Source organism: Nymphaea colorata, chromosome 12, assembly GCF_008831285.2.
Source record: "Nymphaea colorata isolate Beijing-Zhang1983 chromosome 12, ASM883128v2, whole genome shotgun sequence".
In the NCBI taxonomy this organism is placed as follows: Eukaryota; Viridiplantae; Streptophyta; class Magnoliopsida; order Nymphaeales; family Nymphaeaceae; genus Nymphaea; species Nymphaea colorata.
Window position 1 is genome coordinate 17,342,263 of NC_045149.1, and position 18,749 is coordinate 17,361,011.

Here is an 18,749-nt window from a genome sequence, read left to right on the forward strand (position 1 = left end):
ATTGACAAAGGGAAAAATTGCAATTGGTATGCAATACAGCAACAATGTAGCAGATCGAGGGTTATAACGTCTACAGCCATAGATGGGCACAGTTTCCGCCTCATGATTCTCAACCTGATTGGATGGTACATACAACGCCCATCAACCTGAATTTTATATATATATATATATATATATATATATATATATATATAGAGAGAGAGAGAGAGAGAGAGAGAGAGAGATTCATAGCAACATTAAAGAAGCCCAAACTTCATAATTGAGATGAAGCCAATCTCAAGACACAAACATGTAGTGAAAGTACAAAAGCAGAATAATTGTTTCTATGTGTAACCACCAAAACGGAAACAAGCGGCATGGTTCCAATGCCTTCTGTATTCCATCTGTCCAACTAACATTGACGTTTCACAAACCCTACTACGGTTCTCGTCTCCAGGCAGAAACATTGGGAAGACGCAGCAAGAGCAGATCCTGCTGAGAAAACAGAAAGGGTCATTATTTGGCAGCTGCCTGAACTGGTTGCTGGTTTTCCTGTTGATAATTCAGAGGTCTCCTGAAGAGCATGATGTGTGGTTCAGGGCGATGTATTGCGTAATGCACCCACCCACGAGACTGCTGTACTCCAATTGCCCTCCATTCATTCTACAACAACATCACATTCAGCAAAAAAAAAAAAAAAAAACATACAAGTATGGTTTCTTGCTAATAAAAGACAAACCTACCTCTGAGAGAAGTCTGTTCTTCGGAAGCAATTTGGCAACTTCAGGAGGAAGGACAACGTGCCTGCAAAAAATCAACCTGGTTTCTAACACAAACAAAGATGAACGATTTAAACTGAGAAAAACCAAAAGAAAATAAGACAGACCTGTATTCGTAGGTATCATCAAAATATTTCTCAGAATACTGAATCTGGCCCATCCTGTTCTTTGTTGTTTACCTGCCAAAGGTAGCCCACGAAGATACTGCAACTTGTTCTTTGTGGAACAAAAACTAATCGAAAATTGGATAGTGAAAAGCAAAGAATATATTGTCCCACAAAGCACAAAGGGCCACAGAATTTTTAAGGACTATTCAGTCATGCAATTTCACAGCATTTTGTCTGGCAAGCAGTCCAAATCACCAATCTATCCGGAAGTTAAGAAAGAAAACATTAAAAGCTTCCTTGCTAATGAAGCTCCAAAGATAGTTATGCAGAACTCAGAGACCATAGCTCCATCTTCCATATCTTGCAGAACCAGAAGCAGAGAAGACATGCAAAAGACATAAAAACAATGGTAATTCTTCTAAAAAAATGTTAAAAGAGCTAAGACTTCCATTAATAGTTCAAGCACGTATTCATGAGATTCAGAGAGAACTCAAGCTTTATCAAGTTCATTCACATCTATAAATCAACGACTCCAGACAGATGTTCAAATATGGAGGCTGGCAGGCTGCCTCTGTCAATATCCCCAAAAGGAAAACATAATTCAGCCTGTTCACTATGAAAATCTAAAATATAACTTCTTCCTCACAAACATAAAGCAGTCCTGTAACTTTCCTAAATTGCTAAAAGAATTCCAAGAATTTTTAAACATTCATGGGCTACAATCTTCTTTCTTTAGGATGCATGCTAAAAAATAATTTCAATTTAATGCCTTTTTTACCTTTATCATCCTATCGTGTATTATAAGGAGCCCTATATGTGCACGGCTAATCACATTTTAGAAACCTAGATTTTGCAAAATTCTAGGTGCCTACAACGTACCATACAACCATTCAGTGTCTCCATATTGCACCGAACGGAAGTTTCCCCTAAAAGTGGATGCCACTGTCTTCCAAGTGTCAACAAGATCAGGGGGCTGCAACTTCACATTAGTGGGGATCCAAAGCGCATCCAAGTTTCAAATCGAATATCTTTCAACACCAAAGCCATCAGGCTTCTTGCAACCCATTTAAAATTTTTTACAAGTATTCACAAAAATATGTGCGCCCATAGAACACATGCATGAAACATGTACATGCGCATGACTGGCGCACAATTGAAATCAAACTTGTTTTGGTCCAAGCACCTAAAGGAATAAAAACTGCATGAAACATTGAAAAAACCAAGCACCAGACGGTTCAGAAATCACAGGAAGCATAATTCTTAGAGTAGCGTAAAAAACTTTAGCAAATTTTCAAGGAAAAATAAAGAGAAATTTCCTGCGAATTACAATTTTATAGACAAGAAAACGACACGTGCACTCATCGCAAAAAAAGTTCAACAGGTTACAGAAGTTTATCATGTCCCCAGCTTATAACCTCGTTGCTTTCAGAGGTGTCGATTTCACCAAATCTAGCAAGAACAAGGATTCCTGCCAAGAAGGAACAAGAAATTTTATCCGCCGTGGAAAAATGTCAGTGCCCCGCTCATTGGATGCATACAAATTTATAAGAGGATGGAACTCCGACCATCCCGAGAATATTCAACCAACAAGATGACATAGCGAGGAACCCGTTGTTAAGTGAAAACCTCAAAGACCAGACAAAATTGATATAACGTTCCCAGGTAAAAAAGAAACCCGGATCACAGTGGTACAAATACGGCATTCTTCTCCCGTATTGCCTCAGAAACAACAATTGCAATGTAAAGAATTCACAGAAAGAAATAAACATCAACAAAAACAAGCCACACCCAAAAAAAAAAAAAAGAAAGGGCAAATTGAAAACCCATAATCCATTTCCAGACTTTCATTCGGCTAAACCAGCATATCCAGAGGTCGTACCCTTCAAGATATAAATCAAGAAATCGCATTAAAAAAAGGGAAACGAAATTTCAAGAACGCGGATCAGGAACCCACATGATCGAAATCCGCATCTCGTTAGATGCAGAAACCACGCCAAAGAAGAAATGAAATGCGGGAAACAAATCAAAGAGAAACCAGCACCCTAATCATAATAACATACAGAATCAACAATACCTCAAACGACAGAAGGGAATTGAAGGGGACAGACGGAGAGTGATTGGAAACCGGAACCCTAGAGCAACGAGACGGCGCAAAAGAAAAAGAGAACGTCCTTTCGGCTTGGCTTGCTTTTCCGACTTTGATAGGGAAAAGGGGGGTTGCATCCTTTAATAAAGGGCAATGATCCTTTTGCCCTTCTCAAATGCGGAAACTACAGAAACTAGTTACTTCGAACATTAGGGATATCTACTAAAGTCGTGGGCGAATTTGAGACGAAGCATTTTCAAAATTTGAACAAGAAGCGCGCGTCCGGGACCGTCCCGTTGAAGCTTCAACCGGTCGCGGATGCATGCGGTGCTCTCAGATCCTACCATTTGACTCTTTACTGGAATCGAACACTTCACGCACCTTTTATATGCTACCATGCTACATCCCTTAAAGTTATATTTTTAAATCAATTTGAAGAAAAAAAAATGTGAATGTATATGAAAATGATTTGTCGCTATCTGCTCCAATCGAGCGAAGAAAGATCAGATTTCTCGCTCGATTTCAAGTGGTGTGAAGCCATAGAACTTCATCAGGACATGTTAAGGATTGGCTTTTGGAGTTTGTCATTTGGTTAATTCTTATTAAATAACAAGCTAATGAGTCTCCTTGTTGTGGCAAAGATAACTTTTATATGATGTAAATGTTATTCAAGCTTTAAGAAACTCGAGTTTCCATTTAGCGACAAACTGTAAAGGTTATTCAAGCATTAAGAAACTCGAGTTTCCATTAGCAACGGATCTCCTTCGTTGGCTCACCATCTGGTTCCATCTTTCGTGCTAGTAGTTGTCAGTGTCAATGTTATTGAGTTCTCTTGTTTGTATATGTAACCCAGAAACAAATCTTAGAAAAGGAAGTGAGTTCCCCGCCAAATATGTTTGGACCCATCCAAAGACCAGACTCGTATTTACCATGGACTCTGGATCAAATCCATTTTGGATAGGATCCACGACAATGTGTATATCTCTATCATTTTCTTGAATAAAAGGTGAAATACGTTCGGTTATAGCTTATATAAAACACATTTTATGGAACAAAACTACATTATTCTCATATGTGGATAGCCTTTTATCTATGCTGTTTGGATCCATCATGCTCGTTTGGATAAGGTTATTGGATTTTCAACGGTCGAGACTTGATTTAGTTGATCGGACGGAGACCGTAACTCTTACCTAACTTCAACTGCAATTGTCATTCGACAAAGGAAGGTGCAGTTGTTGCATGACAACGGACAAAGGAAGGTGTTTTTGAAAATCCAAGCTGCTCAAGTTTCGTTACAAAGGAGTTGGCTCTGCACAAGAGATGTACGTTTGGCAGGGGAAGCGACAAGGTCGAGTCCTGTCTCCACCTTAACACGCAGCAAGCGTTTTATCCGTGCGGCCGTTATATGCACCGGGGTCTCTCTCTCTCTCTCTCATGTGTGCACACCATAAAGAAATTTCAAATTTCAAACGGAAAAAGAGCTGCAAAAATTCCTTTTCATATTTCTTAAGGAAACAACGACATAATGAATTCTATACAGTTACATAAACCTCTAAGCTCAAATTTCCTGCTTTCTCTATAAATTGAACTACGTTCTATTTTCTGTACAAGAATAGGCCAAGCCAGACCAACTAGCGGATACAGAATTTTCCTGTACATCAACTGCAAAAAAAAGAAAAAAGGAAAAGAGATGCCCACGTCCACAAATCCCAAGCGCCTCCTATCAAATGACAAAAAGAATGCCTCCTCACATGGACAAAGTTCACATCAGCTAGCATCGGCTGCGCTTGCAGTCACCGGGCGGTTAACCAAACGACATTTGGGAACAAGCTTCTGTAGCATTGACGTGCCTTGAAATGTCATCATCTGCACGTCTCTCGTGTATTCTGAGACCTGCAGAAGTTAATACGACCATCACATTTTAGTATTCTCCCATGTTGATAAAAAAAAAAGTCGTACATATTTGCCTTTTTATTTTGGATAATCGTGAACACTTCCGACATCAATGAGCAAAAAAGGGAAAGACACTCCACCTGTTCGGGGGTCATCTTTGAGAAACCAAATCTTTTAGTCCATATAGACTCGGCCTCATCGGCAGCTGGCAGAACAAGGTTCTTTACTTCCAAAAATCCAAGAAACCGCTCTATGCAAGTGAATAGTGATTGGAAATAACCCTGAAATAGAAGCATATGAAAGATATCGCAACAAGGCAAAACATCAGAATAAAAAAGAATTAGGTTGAACCAAATTACAGATTCATACATGTGGATAATCTCTGACAAACTTAGATCCAATGCTGACATGACTTCAAGTATCCACTAATTCAGATTGGAAGTGATGCATGAAAGCATGATGATGCAGAACCAAACACAATTACATTTAGAAAGCATGAACAATTTGGTCTGGAAACACATCATGGGCAAGACGTATACTAATTAGGATTTGAAGAGGTGAACTTGAAAATACTTGGGTCATCATGGTAAGTAATTTAGAAGCTTTTAGCAGCGCCAGAAACAAATCCAGAAAGACAACATCTCATTTCTATCTATGCAGAGCAAGCCTAGCAAGCATGCACCCTTCAATCTTAGTAAAAGTCACGGCTTGAAGCATGGTGTATGTAATACAATCAATTTGTCAATTACATGAATCATTGACACAAAGTGCAAGATGTAACCTATTTTGCAGCTGAACCAAATACGGCTGGTATTCAAATGCTTATCCATCAATAACTTGCAAGTGAGTCCATGTAAATTACAGGAATGAAGGAAATGATAGAATCAGTTCGAAGCAACCATATTGCAAGTAGAAATGACCAAATACATCAGGGCTCATACATCATATTCACTAAAGCTCAAACTTTAAATAATTTTTCAAACACGCTTATTTGACAAAAAGTTCGTCCTACCACTATTTACTGAGAAGTTCAATGGCCACTATAAAAAACTAGTAGATGTGAAAGCAATCCCACAAGAAAAGTAAGAAGTGGATGGACTCCGTCCCAGTCCTTTCCAAGTGAAGGAAAAACCAATTGAATCAAGTTAAAGCTTCTGTTTCTAGGGCAGGTCTTGTGCAGCTGTGCATACTTATTATTGTTATTGTGGATGGGAAAGATGAGAAAGTAGTTTTGGAGTGTTAAAGCGTAAAATATCTCAAAGCTTACATCTTAAAGTCAAAAGCAGTCCTCTGATAGACAGAAAACAAGAATTTTATTCACTGCAATTAGATGGAATGAAATGCCAGTAGAACTAAAGCTGGATCTTCCAATCATATTACAGGAAGCACAAAAAAGCAAGAGAGACAGCCCTTCGTACCTTTCCTTGATTTCCACTCGTAGTTGCAACCAATGGGAGCTCCGCAACTTCCTTCCCAAATATTCTGAGAATTCCCGCTGATACAACAACTGAGCTGCATACACAAAATGGAGGCAATTGTCAGCAAACACTCCTTAATGAAGACTAACTGCAGCATAAATTTTGCACATCCAACGAAGTTCCATACTTTACTTTCAATACTGCACAGTAAACACCACCAAATTCTTGACCTCTTATATTCCTTCTGAAGAAGATAAAACTTGGATCAGTTTCACTCAGAAGGTTCGGCAAGGAAAATCAAATTAACATAACCAAAAGGCCATAGACCACAGCAGGGCAAGCAAATAAAGACAAATTCTCACCCATAGACCATTGGTGGGATCATATCCCGACCTGTTGCCGTGTCAACGATAGGATCAAAGCAATCCTGAAATCAAAGAGACAACGTGGAAAGATTCATAAGTACTTCCAAACAGGAACTGTAAGTGCAACAATGTTCAGGTTCTACACTTACAAAATATGTGGTGTTTATTATAGAAACAGAAGTTCCCCAAGCAGCAATTTAACATACAGAGCAGGTAATAAACGTACACTTACATGGCTTACATACAAAACACAGTTCCATATATAGGCCTTACATATAGGACACAAGGATTGTGCATGTGTATGCATTTTTGCACATGTATGTGAGTGTGACATTTTGATAATGTAACTATAACATCAGGAATATTTTGCATCAAGAAGACAGGTAACCAGCTTTATATGTCCTCCTACATAGATGCTTAGCGATGAATTAAGAACACGCTGCCAAATATAGTGATTCCAAACTGGCACCAAGACCAGCACCAATCATATTAGACTAGAAAGCCAAAGTATAAAAAAATGATGATAAAGGACAATTGACAAATAAGATGATTACTTGAAAAATAGCGACAGCTTTTGACAGTAACAATCTGCTATCAGGTGAAGCATTTCTGCCGCTAAGAAGCTGCCAACTTATATCAAGATCGGCATTAACAACTGTGTCCTTCTCTTCAAGTTTCTTCCTGACAATATTTGAAAGAGAAGGAGGAAGCTTCTCTGCACCACGGAGAATTAGCTTCTGCAGAGATGTATTAATCCGACTGCAGTCTGTGCAGCAGAACCACTTCTCTTTTGGTAATTCCTATTAAAAGGCAATGAAAAATGAGTAAAAGTCCCATATTAAGGATTCATATTTCAAAAAACGGAACTCATCTAGCAAATCCGTACCTTCAGATCACCAAGTCCATGGTCCCTCAAGCAACCAACATGAAACTCTCGCTCACACTATACAAAACAAGTGCACAGCTTAAACAATGGCAGTGAGAGCACAGAACTCTTAAGAAATAAGGAGCTCCAAATAGAAAATAAGCAGATAAGCAGATGACGTCAGGTGTTACCTGATCACAAAGCATAACAGTTCGAGGGCCAAATCCTGATTTGCTAAAATCATGACCCCTGAGAGTTCAGCAGCACCAGAAGTAAATGCATAACTCAAACAAAACTAAGTGTTTGAAATAGTCAACGAAAAATATGCATGTATAGATCTCAACATAAATGCACTAACTTGTTTTCACTTAAGTTTATACACAATAAGAAAAGAAATGCATTTATAATGAATGTGCACATGCAGGTACAACTAAATCAAAGCCCTTCAAAACGAACATGTTTAAAATGATATTTGCATACTGACCTGCATAACACGCAACCACCAATTTCAACTTGTGGCTTCTTGACAACACGAGTGCAACGATAACGTAAATTCTCCAAAGCCTCCACATCCGGAATTCTCCCAGCAGCTAATGCATTTTGGCTTTGAGCTGCATTCCGTTCTTGTTCAAAATTACGTCCGCAATATGAACAATACCAATTACCACGTGGGATGCATGAAAGAGCTACACATTCTGGAAAGAAAAGTAAAGGTCATAGACTCTTTTTTTTTTAAATCACATAGCTAAAATTTCTGAAAAACCTAAATATGCAGTCCTTGGCCCACGAAGACCTTACAACATTGTAAAAAAAATGCCTTCTTGGCCAGATAATAACCAGCTCAGTCGGATCCAGCATCTATCTGACCCAAATTTGAACCCCATGTCATTTTGGGTTTGATCAGGTCCAACCTAATCCAAAATATTTTATTTTGGCTTTTCTTTACTTTATCTATGAAAGTAACCTAGAAGATGAACAAATGCCAAATTCAAGAATCAGTTTTAGAAAGAAAAACTATACAATTTTTGGGTTTGAGCAGGTCCAGCCAAATCAAAATATTTTGTTTTTTTATTTGACTTCTTTATTGATTGCCACATGCTCTATTATAGATATAGATAAGTGTTGTACGAACCTCCACCTTGAGGTTCCGTATTTGTAAAATAGTCTCGAAGATTAACAAAATAAAAGATTAGAAAAATATGGAAAAACTATAAAATAAAATGACAAATATGACAGGTCAGGCACCCAAACTACAAGACCAGTATGTTTTCATCCTTAGATGCATACATGGCAATTTTTTAGACTGTGTACAACTTAGTATTGTTTTGATAAGGTCAAACTACTATCATTTCAAGCCCTTTTAATATGAATCCCCATGTTGTTGTACATACACACCCATATCTTACTGATTAGATCTCAAAGAAGGAGTGAAGGACAGACTTGGACAAAACTGTAGTTAAGATGAAACTTTTTCAAGGTGATTTAAGTTCTTCTGGTGTTCGATTATCATTTTTCATCTATGAGAAATTTGTTTACTATAGATAAAGCTACCCCTCGTCCAAAAAGGAATTGTATCAAACCATGCAGAATGGTTGGGAACTTCAGCAATTTCACTATCAAATGAAAAAGAAATCATTATGCATTATGATTGCGATGAACATAAACATTGTAATAACCAAATCTGACAACTCAAGGGATTTTATGTGATTTTCAAATCTTTATTAGTGACCCTACTAAAAACTACAGTTTAGAATTTGCAAACTATGTAGTGTGTACTGTAACATTCATCAGTGGGGCCAACAGTTATGCCGTATTGCAAAAAAATCATAAATTTAGTTTTGTGCTTAAAATTTCAAATATAGAAAAAATATAGAAAAATAAACAAAAAATATGTTTTCTATAAAAAACATGTAACAAATAAATACAGACTTATAACAATGAACATTCATCAATCTAACATAACATAATCATAAGGTCATACCCATCAAGGTATAAGTCTTATACATCACAAAGTAAGTCACAAGGGTGCTTTAAAATGCACCCAATGCAGGAGCTGCACCCAAGCCGCACCTGCTTCTTTCCCTCTTTTTTTTCCCCTCTTCTTTATCTACCTTCTTTTTTTTCTCCCTCTCTCTCTTTTTGTTTCCATCCTATTTTCCCCACTCTCTCTCACTCTCTCTCTTTCAGATTTTCAGCATTCTTCAACCAGTTAGACAGTCACATGCCTCTCTGTCCCCCCCCCTCCCCCCCCCCAAAAAAAAGGACAGTGAAAAGATGGCAAGTCTGTCATCCTTAAAAAGGATGACCAGACTGCCAATATTAAAAAAAAATATATTTTATTCAATTTAAATTTTAAAAATAAACTACATTCAATTTCCATATGACTTTAAAATGCACCCAGAGACAAAATGGCCTTTGAATAAAATTTAATTTTCAATAAAAAATATAAACATAAAACATTATTACATATATATATACACACACACACACACACACACATAAGCACCCAAGTTTTTTGAGATATACCACACCGGCACCTGCATCCGCACCCATGTGACATAGATCACAAGATAAACTTGTTCAATGCAAATAATAAATGAACAATATTTTAAACCACAAAAAATGGGAAGAAATTGGAAAACTCTCTTTCTTCAACCACAAAACAATCTCCTACACACAAATCTAGCTTCGAACCAACATTTTCTCCCTAAAAGCAGCAACATCTTCCTCACACTCAACTCTTAAGTCTTAAGGCTTGTAGGAGTTGGGTTAAGATGGCTTATTAAAACCCGAAAGGAAAAATAGGGGGTCAAGGCACCCTTTTCTTCCCTCCCCCTTCCCCCTCCTCCCCCCAACATAACATACGGAATGAATCGCCTGTATAGTAAAATATGAGGCCATATCATAAGATACATCGTGATACAGGTAAGATACACGATGTATCTGGTTACTTGAATGTATCATAAAGCTAAATAGTTACGATATCTACCAGTATGATAAGGGCCCATCCCATACGACGCATACAACATTGACTTGAATATCAATTAAATCTCATTATATAAAATGATGTGTCATAACTCATTATGCCAAGTTTGCACATATGCAGCAGGAAAAAATGCAGGCTGCCATTCCATAGGGAAAAGTACATTATAGTGATGAATCATGTGGTCTCCTACTGATGAAACAAGAGGAGAGCATCTTTTGAACATTCACAAAGAACAGCACTTTCTAACACTTTTAACCTGAACTCTTTTTTAGATTTATTATGTGTAGACACAACACAAATCCTAAATAATATTTTTCAGTGCAAAACAGAAAAGAGATATCACCTGTATGAAAGGCCCTTGGACATCCATCACACAGCAGGAGGTCTCCACCATCCCCACAAATGGTACAGAGATCATCATTATCATTAGCAGACATCTTCCGACCTTTTAAGAGTGACATTGCTAGCTCATGAAGGGAAACTCCATCCGAGGTGTAAATATGCAGGTACCTGGATAATATGCAACACCTTAAGTGGATAGGAATCACGGGATAAGTAAAAAACAGCCAACCCAAACTAAACAGTCATAGAAAACTCACGGTTTACGACGTGATGCCCAGCCAGCATGAGCTTCAAACTGTGAGGGGCTGACCTGAAATTAATGAGCACTCAAATCCATCAGATCTTTGTGAGGGGTGTATAAATGCATGTGGAATGATACAATAGGAAGAATACATCAAGTACCTCACTGTTGCAGCAATAACAGAATATGCCAAATCCCTGTTTATATCCTTCAAGTAATCTCTGTTAGAAAAAATGAAAAATCATCAGAAAGTTAAAAGATATTAACAGCCACAGGGACACTGCTTTGGTAGTAACTCTTTAGTATTGAACAACCTGACCACGAGCATAGTATGCCACTTCAGTTCCATCAGGTAGACCCTTTGACATAAACACCAACTTGTGCAGGCCCAAGTCTCTACAAAACACAATTTCCAGTCTTATTAAATATCTTTGTAAAATTATTTTAAAAAATGATAATCAGTATAGGAAGGACTAGTAATGTTGCAAAAATAGAGTTAGAGTACGAACTTCCTAGTCAGCTTAGCTGGTGCACTCTTTCTCTTTGACACCTTATGCCCTGGAATGATACCAGTGGATTTGGGTGTAACCACTGGTTTTGGTAACCTGAATAGGCATGATGAGACAATCAGAAACCACAGTAACGATGCATTAGGAGCATAATGAAGTCAAAATTCAAGTAATCATTCAAACAACAGGTCAAAGTTCTAGCTCAGACACAATCACACAACAAACAAAAGATCAAAGGTGGATGAAAAGTAAACCATTTGTACACAACAAGAGTTTTCATTTTCTATCAATCATAAGGACAAAAGGAAAGGCCAATTCAACTCTTATCAGCTTAAACTTATAAGACCATATATTCAACCGAAACAGATGAATATGAATGCAAATAAACATGTTTAAATTTCGAACATAGGACATCATCACTAGTTAGGCAAGCAAGAAAATGTGTTTGTCTATGACTGAGCACTTGGTGATCCATGTAAGAGAAAAGGACCCTGACTCCATGAAAAGAAGAACCTTGATTAAAAATTCTGCCTGCACCAAAAAAAAAAAGGTAAAGAAGCACATATATAAACTATAAAGTACATGTTCTAGTTTACTGTTTGGAATGACTACATTGCATATTTTCAGTCTGGACATTTTACAAGTGGTGTTTATGTGGTTTTAAATGCATAAAATAGTGGATATCTTACCCAGTTTCTTCTAAAGATCTGAAATCTGGTTTAATCTGGAATTAGTGATAAACTCATAATAATTTAGTACTGTCAGTTTTTGTTGTTCTAACATGCAGAACTAGGGAAAGTCCGCATCCAACCACTCCAAACCTCCACCATGGAAGAACAATGTGAAATTTTGTAGACTCAAACATTAGTGAAGCAGAGAGTGATTGTAATTTTCCTTTTCCTACTGAGCCAAGTAGCTCATCCAATCTTATTTTAAATGCATTTAGGGCTTTTAAGTTTACTTTAATGACCTTCGGCCAACAAACTCAAACATCAGAGTGTACCATAAACTTTATTCGTCATATACATCATATGCAGAAACAAAAATCTGCTTCTTCCCAAAAAAGTGCCAGATTTTGTCACAGATGGAAAGTCCATGAGGCTAGTCTAGGAACAAAGATAGACAATATGTTCATGAAACCAGGAGACAAAATTTATGCTTTGAGACATAATAAAAGTGAAGCTCTACAAAATTTCCTAAAATAAAACCGACAGAGTAAGTTAAATACAATAAACCAGAAATTTTTTTTTTTAACATCTAATGAATTGACAACCAAAGGATGAATCACATTTAAATTGATCAATGTTTAAATCTCGCTCAATCAAGTTGCTGACTCAGCTCGATTCAGCCCCTCCCAGGCCAACCAACAGGGGGACTTGGTCTAACCCAAAACTAGGTTTGAGGTGCCCAGAACTTGTTTCACTCACTTGGTTCACTAGTTTCTACGTCACAAGGATGTGTTATTTTTGCACCCACACCTGCGTTCAGAATCATTTTTGTGTCCCACCTGCAACAACACGTGTAGGTGCAAATGTGGCATTGATACAGTGCCGGACACAGTCATGTGCATCCAGTGAAGTTAGCCACACCGAACTACCCTCTTGTTAGCTTGAAAAATAGGGAAACAGAATGAAAATGGGGATTAAGGTTCGACCAGACGCCATTGCCCATTTGATTGACCTGTTTCCATCACGCCCCACCCCCCCCTCTCAAACTCGTCACTCTGGCAGCATCTATGCTCCTCTTGACATCATCCAACCCATTCTCTAAGGAACTTGGCAAGTTGGCATACCTCCTCTCATCAGCAACATTTGCTCCAGCAATCTCTCTCTCTCTCTCTCTCTCTCCTTCAAACATCTTTCAAAGGGTCGAGATCCACACCCTCAGCATATTAGAGAGAGAGAGAGAGAGAGAGAGAGAAAGAGAGAGAGAGAGAGAGAGAGAGAGAGAGAGAGATTGGTAAATACCTACCAGACCACTAAGTTAAGAGACAAATACCAGACCTCTTAATTTTGCATTAAAAAATATTATAAGCAAAATGTTGAAATGTGAACATCCTAACATGTTCATAAACAGTAATTCAATGTAAACCATGTTTTAATTCAAGTTATTTTTGTAAAAACAAAACTGATTTTTCTACTATCAAAATATGGATGCTATAAAAGTCGTTCATGTTTTGGTCATTAAAACAACATGATTAAAGTAAAAAAATGACTAATTTAGTACATGACTACATGTACATCATCAAATCACTCTTAAGATCATATCCATAGGTTAGATTGCATAAAAAGACTTCAACAATGATTTTTAGTAGGTTTGATTTTTGTCTCTTTCCTAAGTGGTCTGGTGCGTGTGTGTGTGTGTGTATCTATATACCTCACTGCACCCACCCCAAATTCTTTTTGAAAAATCGCTGCACATGCGCCCCACAACTGTGTGATGTAGACTAGTTTGACCCACCTAAAATATGGCTATAGAAGTTATCTTGACTTTAATGCTTATTTTTGTTGAGCAGTTGTTCTTTATTGATATAGAAACGCGACAATCCATTATGTTGAAGTATCCAACTACAAAGCAGCCTAGTGGCCTGGTTTCTTCTTATTACATGAGTAAATATAACTTAATCATGCTTTACTTGATGTTAAGGTGACTTATTTCTGAATTATACAAGCAATCACACCATTCTACAACATTTCCATGTAGATCATATATACCATTTTCCTTTTCAGAAAAAATAGTTAATAAAGCCCTGCAAGGCTGCATGAATCACCGAGTTGACCCTTCGAGACAGGAGCTAATGGACAAGTCAAGTCCTGAGTCACTTGGTTTTAGAACATCGGAATTGGTTGATGAAGAAAAACCAAAAAAAATAATAATAAGCATTTTTTAAGAATCAAAGAAGCCACTGAAAAAAGTGAAAACTGGAAAATCAGACTTAAACAATTGGACTTGCAAGGGAATTTTACTTTTATATTCTGTTTACATGTCATTTTAAGCTTTGCTGTTTATGAAAACAAACCGACAATTTTTCACACACAAAGGCCACAAGTAAGTTTCCAGATTGGAAAATAAACAGAAAATAGTAGTTTGACACAACTTTAATAGATATATACCAACATAAAAAGGTAATAAAACAAATAGTTGAACTAGTAATTGCTTACCTTGCACCATATGATTTCTTTACAGGTGTTTGCTGAGGAGATAGACATTTATTGCAAAGTTGTCGTGATTTTCCATGAGTTGTGACACCAATTGGTTCTAAATGAGAGAAAACGAAGGATTTTCAAAAATCTGAACTAAACGAACTTGCAAGTCAAGCAATTAGATAAATGCATAATAATGTATTGCTAAAGTTATCAGAAGTCATGCAGAAAGAAATTCGTAAACATCCTTATTACTTTTGCAGCGTTGACAAGTGACTGCCTGGTTTGCCGATAAACGTAGTTCCGTTTGCATCCGTTCCTCGAACAATTCCAGCGGAGTTCCAACGCATGAACGCAGAACATCACGTATGGACCTCCCATTCTCCAAGTAAATATAATCAATTGCACGTTTATTAAGACTCCCAGCGTGCAGTTCAAACACGACAGGAGTAACGGTCTGCAAATTATCAAAGTCATTCAGTCATGTCAGTCCCAGATATTCTTTCCCGAATGATCTAGTGGGTAAGATTAACCGCATGCTTACTTGTTTGCCTTTGCAGGCTCCACAGAAACAGAGAATCATTCCATCTTTTATTACCCCTCGAAGTGGTTCCTAATAATTAACAATACATATGTGACAAGAATGGCATGGATAAATTCAACAAAGAACAATTGACGAACGCACCAAACACTGATTAAATGCTTAAAGCTCACAACTAATACCTTTCCTGAGGACCGACGACATAAATAATGAACCTTGCATCCATTTAGTACACCAGTTCCAAGCAATTCCTTGATTGTTTTGGGGAACTGGGTCAAGGTAATCTTCTTCGACATTTTCAGTTCGAGCTTCTTTGAGTTCTCCTGGATATTGCAACTATTTGCCCCCGCATCATCGGTGGATGATCCAGACTCCTCCTGATCCCTGGCACAGATTACTGCTGAAGATGACCCCTCTGCAATTTTCGATCCTAATTCCTCTTCCACTTTGGGGCATATCGGCTCTTTTCCATCTAAACCTTCAGCAAATTCCACCGACACCGAGTTTCCCCTTTCCACGTCTGCCACAAGAACCGATGAAGGATCATCCTCTGCATCGGTTTTCCCTTTCTTGGCAACAGCATCATCTTCCGAACCACCTTGCTTCCCAACAACCTCACTACTATCCTGCTGCGCCTTCAGGGCATTGGCGTCGCCAATGAGACGCCTCCTCTTGAAAACTCGTATTGGTTCAGAAGCCCTTTGTTGCCTGCCGAAAGGACGTTCGCTATCCTCCAATTCAGGATCCCCTTGGACGCCATTCAACCTCTTGAATTCCGACCTGGTAATCCTCCTCAGCGAGACCCATGGCTTAGAAACCGGCGTCTTCTCATCCTTCTCTGTGTTGTCTCCATTGTCGACATCAACCTCATCGATTGCATTTGTTACCTTCGCTTCCGGTTCTGAAAGAACAGTCGAGACATCTGGAACAGGAGAAGGGTTAAGATCGCTCTCCACTTTAACGCTCTGATTCTCCTCAGCAGCAACCTCAGGGTAAGGGATCGTGTCTTTCGTCCGGCATCTCCGCTGCCCCAGCGACCCAATGAGCTCCACCTGAACCTTCGCCGCGAACTCGAACTCGCGCTTGTGGCCGGCTCTTGGGCTCATAAGCCCCAAAATAAACTTCGGCGGTTCATCGGATCCCGACTCCCCGCAGAGAACCCCCTCTGCCATTGTCGGCCCGAAAACCCTAAGACGCCGAATCCGGCGAGTTCGAGTCAGAGGAGAAGACGACCATAATCATTCAACTCATCCCAGAGAAAGAGAAGCAACTAATTCCGATCGACGGGAGCACTCACCCTAAACGGCTTCGATCCGCTGGAAACCCCAAATCAGGAAGGGGGTTCTTTCCGCGTCTTCTTCCCCGGGGACAAACGAAAGACAACCCGAGATCCGTCAAACGGATGGGGAAGGGAACGAGGAGGCGCGGTGGGTGCTTAGCTTCTCTCACACACACACACACACAGAGAAAGAGAGAGAGGGAGAGACGGAGACAAAGAGAGGGAGAAGAGCGATAAGAGGGAAGGAAGGGGGGAATAAATATTCAGAATAATTTACAAGATTTGCACCAGAATTATGCTATGTTTCAAGAAAAGGTCACAATTGTTCAGCTTATTACCTCGAGCCACCTCCTTGCGTCCTTCGTATATCATTTGATAGACAAGCGGAGCGGGGGACAACAACCAACAACACTACTTCGCACGTATTCAACCTCTAATAACAATCAATCTTCTTCTCAAGACACTTCATGTCGTTTAAACTTTCGCAATTCGAAATCAACCACAAGAATGTCAATAAAAATGAAAAAGAAAACATAAAAAACAGTGGTATTGATTTATGAACAGCCTAGAAATTAGTCCCAATGTAATCATATCAATGCGTGATTATGAAAATTAATGTTATTGTCTAATAAATTTTTTTCAAAATTTGAAGTAGATTTATGTTATAAAGTTTTATGAACCTACTTCAATTTTTACCAATTTTTACATAGTTTGGCTTCAACAACAAGAATTTGAAAATTAAACTGAAAAAAAAAAAAGAGAAAACATACAGCAGTTTTTTCGAAATAGTTGAGAGGTTTTGTAGCTGTAGAGCGATTACATGACCATGGGAGCGTCCGCCTCTGGAGGAGGACGAGGGATTCCCTTTTTCCACGAAAATTTGAGAGGGTCGGGCAATCAAAATTGCTGCCCCGTGATCCGGGTTCGCCTAGGTGGACCCGAGCCCCGACCAATAGAGATCCAGATCCAGATCCAGATGGTGGGACCCGCGCTTGTGTCTGCCGTGGATTCTTCAACCTTCCGTTAAACCCGTTAGGATATTTATTAGGGTTTTAGATAATGTTGTTAAATTGTCGTGTTTTATCAACTCATTTGGATTTAATAGTTCGTTTAACTGTTACTAACTTTGTGAGTTCCTTTATATAGTTACTTTTTAGTATGTGAATAACGAAACGTGCAGTTCATCTTTTCAGTTGTCCTAGATCTGACCACTTCGCTTCCTATCTAAGAGCTAGAATTATGGGATTGAGTTTAACATTTATAGCCAAATGAATGGCACAACTTGGTTATCAAATCCAACTTTTTTATTCGCAATCCGGTGAAAGTTTGGATCTCCCGTAAAATGCCAGATCAAGCACAGTGTGAAGATGGGCATGATGTCACTGTGATAATGGAATTTCAAAGAAGTTCTTTAGCTATATTTCTATCTTGTTTGGATTGCTAGGTTGAGGTAAAACAAGCTGCTGCTAAATTCAAGTCAAGCTTGATCCTAAATATGCAGGTCTCATCAGCACTATTCGACGAGGTATCAATTTTACTAACTTATTTTGGAGCCTTTTGGCAATGGGAACAGTTAAATATGATTCAAAGACTTGGATGAATTCGTAAAACATTGTAACATGCAATCCCATCAATCTGCTTTGGAATAGTAACAAATTGTTACTGTTGCTTGTTATTATTTTGGGTGTTTATCAGTGAATTTCTACTCCAATTATTCCTTTCAGGTGGTACATGAGCTGCTTTTCGATTATTGGTAGTTGTTATCCATGGTTTTTTCTTCCTTTTGATCAATGTGCTAATACTTTTTAGTTCAAATAGCAGCATCAAGAGCATTCGTCTCCTTATCAGTGTAACAACTTTGTGGAATGGCCACAATATTTTACCAACCTCTTACTTGCCAAACAAAATTTCAATTGAAAACGAGATGACCGATTACTTAATGCGGTTCTCAATCATTTGAACGAGAAGATGCAGTTGTTCATACACATAACATTCAATTCTAAGAACGGGAATATCTGTCACCATCAAGTACCTGAATCACGAACCATTAAACAAATAAAGAAAGATAAAACGCAGTGGGGGAGAGAGAATGAGTGGCGATAGTTGTTGGGACGGTGGCAGTGCTGGTGAGAAAAAAACAGTGATAATTTCTGGTAAAGGGCTCCACCTCGCATGATGAACTGAGCCAGGTGGGAGTTTAAAGGCCTTTCAAAAGT

At 38.5% G+C, this 18,749-nt stretch overlaps 2 protein-coding genes across 6 annotated transcripts; both read right to left on the minus strand.

Moving 5' to 3' along the window:
* Nucleotides 1-228: 228 nt before the first annotated feature.
* LOC116265224 (cyclin-dependent kinases regulatory subunit 2) lies at nucleotides 229-3,213 on the minus strand. Of its 2 annotated transcripts, none has more exons than XM_031645785.2 (4): nucleotides 2,940-3,213; nucleotides 866-990; nucleotides 723-783; nucleotides 229-642 (listed from the first exon to the last, which is right to left on the minus strand). In XM_031645785.2, exons 2-4 carry the CDS (start codon nucleotides 916-918, stop codon nucleotides 496-498), a joined length of 261 nt encoding a protein of 86 aa, XP_031501645.1. In that variant the 5' UTR covers nucleotides 919-990; nucleotides 2,940-3,213; the 3' UTR covers nucleotides 229-495. The 2 variants fall into 2 exon arrangements, with proteins under 2 accessions (XP_031501645.1, XP_031501644.1); XM_031645784.2 differs by having other exon boundaries at nucleotides 866-937; nucleotides 2,940-3,168.
* Nucleotides 3,214-4,433: 1,220 nt separating this feature from the next.
* On the minus strand, nucleotides 4,434-16,761 carry LOC116265560 (uncharacterized). Of its 4 annotated transcripts, XM_031646253.2 has the most exons (19): nucleotides 16,552-16,761; nucleotides 15,437-16,442; nucleotides 15,258-15,326; nucleotides 14,969-15,170; nucleotides 14,732-14,828; nucleotides 11,571-11,666; nucleotides 11,376-11,457; nucleotides 11,223-11,282; nucleotides 11,078-11,130; nucleotides 10,822-10,988; nucleotides 7,977-8,187; nucleotides 7,684-7,741; nucleotides 7,514-7,570; nucleotides 7,182-7,427; nucleotides 6,625-6,689; nucleotides 6,450-6,506; nucleotides 6,263-6,356; nucleotides 4,985-5,125; nucleotides 4,434-4,844 (listed from the first exon to the last, which is right to left on the minus strand). In XM_031646253.2, exons 2-19 carry the CDS (start codon nucleotides 16,424-16,426, stop codon nucleotides 4,719-4,721), a joined length of 2,871 nt encoding a protein of 956 aa, XP_031502113.1. In that variant the 5' UTR covers nucleotides 16,427-16,442; nucleotides 16,552-16,761; the 3' UTR covers nucleotides 4,434-4,718. The 4 variants fall into 4 exon arrangements, 3 of the variants coding, with proteins under 3 accessions (XP_031502113.1, XP_031502114.1, XP_031502112.1); XM_031646254.2 differs by having other exon boundaries at nucleotides 7,977-8,103; nucleotides 15,437-16,761; XM_031646252.2 differs by having other exon boundaries at nucleotides 15,437-16,761.
* Between the last annotated feature and the right edge of the window lie 1,988 nt (nucleotides 16,762-18,749).

Bases quoted from the DNA above. Each gene is read 5' to 3' on its own strand.
- LOC116265560 (XM_031646253.2), bottom strand. From the start codon at position 16,426: ATGGCAGAGGGGGTTCTCTGCGGGGAGTCGGGATCCGATGAACCGCCG. The intron at 11,283-11,375 runs GTTGTTCAATAC...TTTTTCTAACAG, and splicing joins CATACTATGCTCGTGGTCAG to AGATTACTTGAAGGATATAA. The intron at 11,131-11,222 runs GTACTTGATGTA...CATTAATTTCAG, and splicing joins GTTATTGCTGCAACAGTGAG to GTCAGCCCCTCACAGTTTGA.
- LOC116265224 (XM_031645785.2), bottom strand. From the start codon at position 918: ATGGGCCAGATTCAGTATTCTGAGAAATATTTTGATGATACCTACGAA. The intron at 784-865 runs GTCTGTCTTATT...GATTTTTTGCAG, and splicing joins GATGATACCTACGAATACAG to GCACGTTGTCCTTCCTCCTG. The intron at 643-722 runs GTAGGTTTGTCT...ATGTTGTTGTAG, and splicing joins AGAACAGACTTCTCTCAGAG to AATGAATGGAGGGCAATTGG.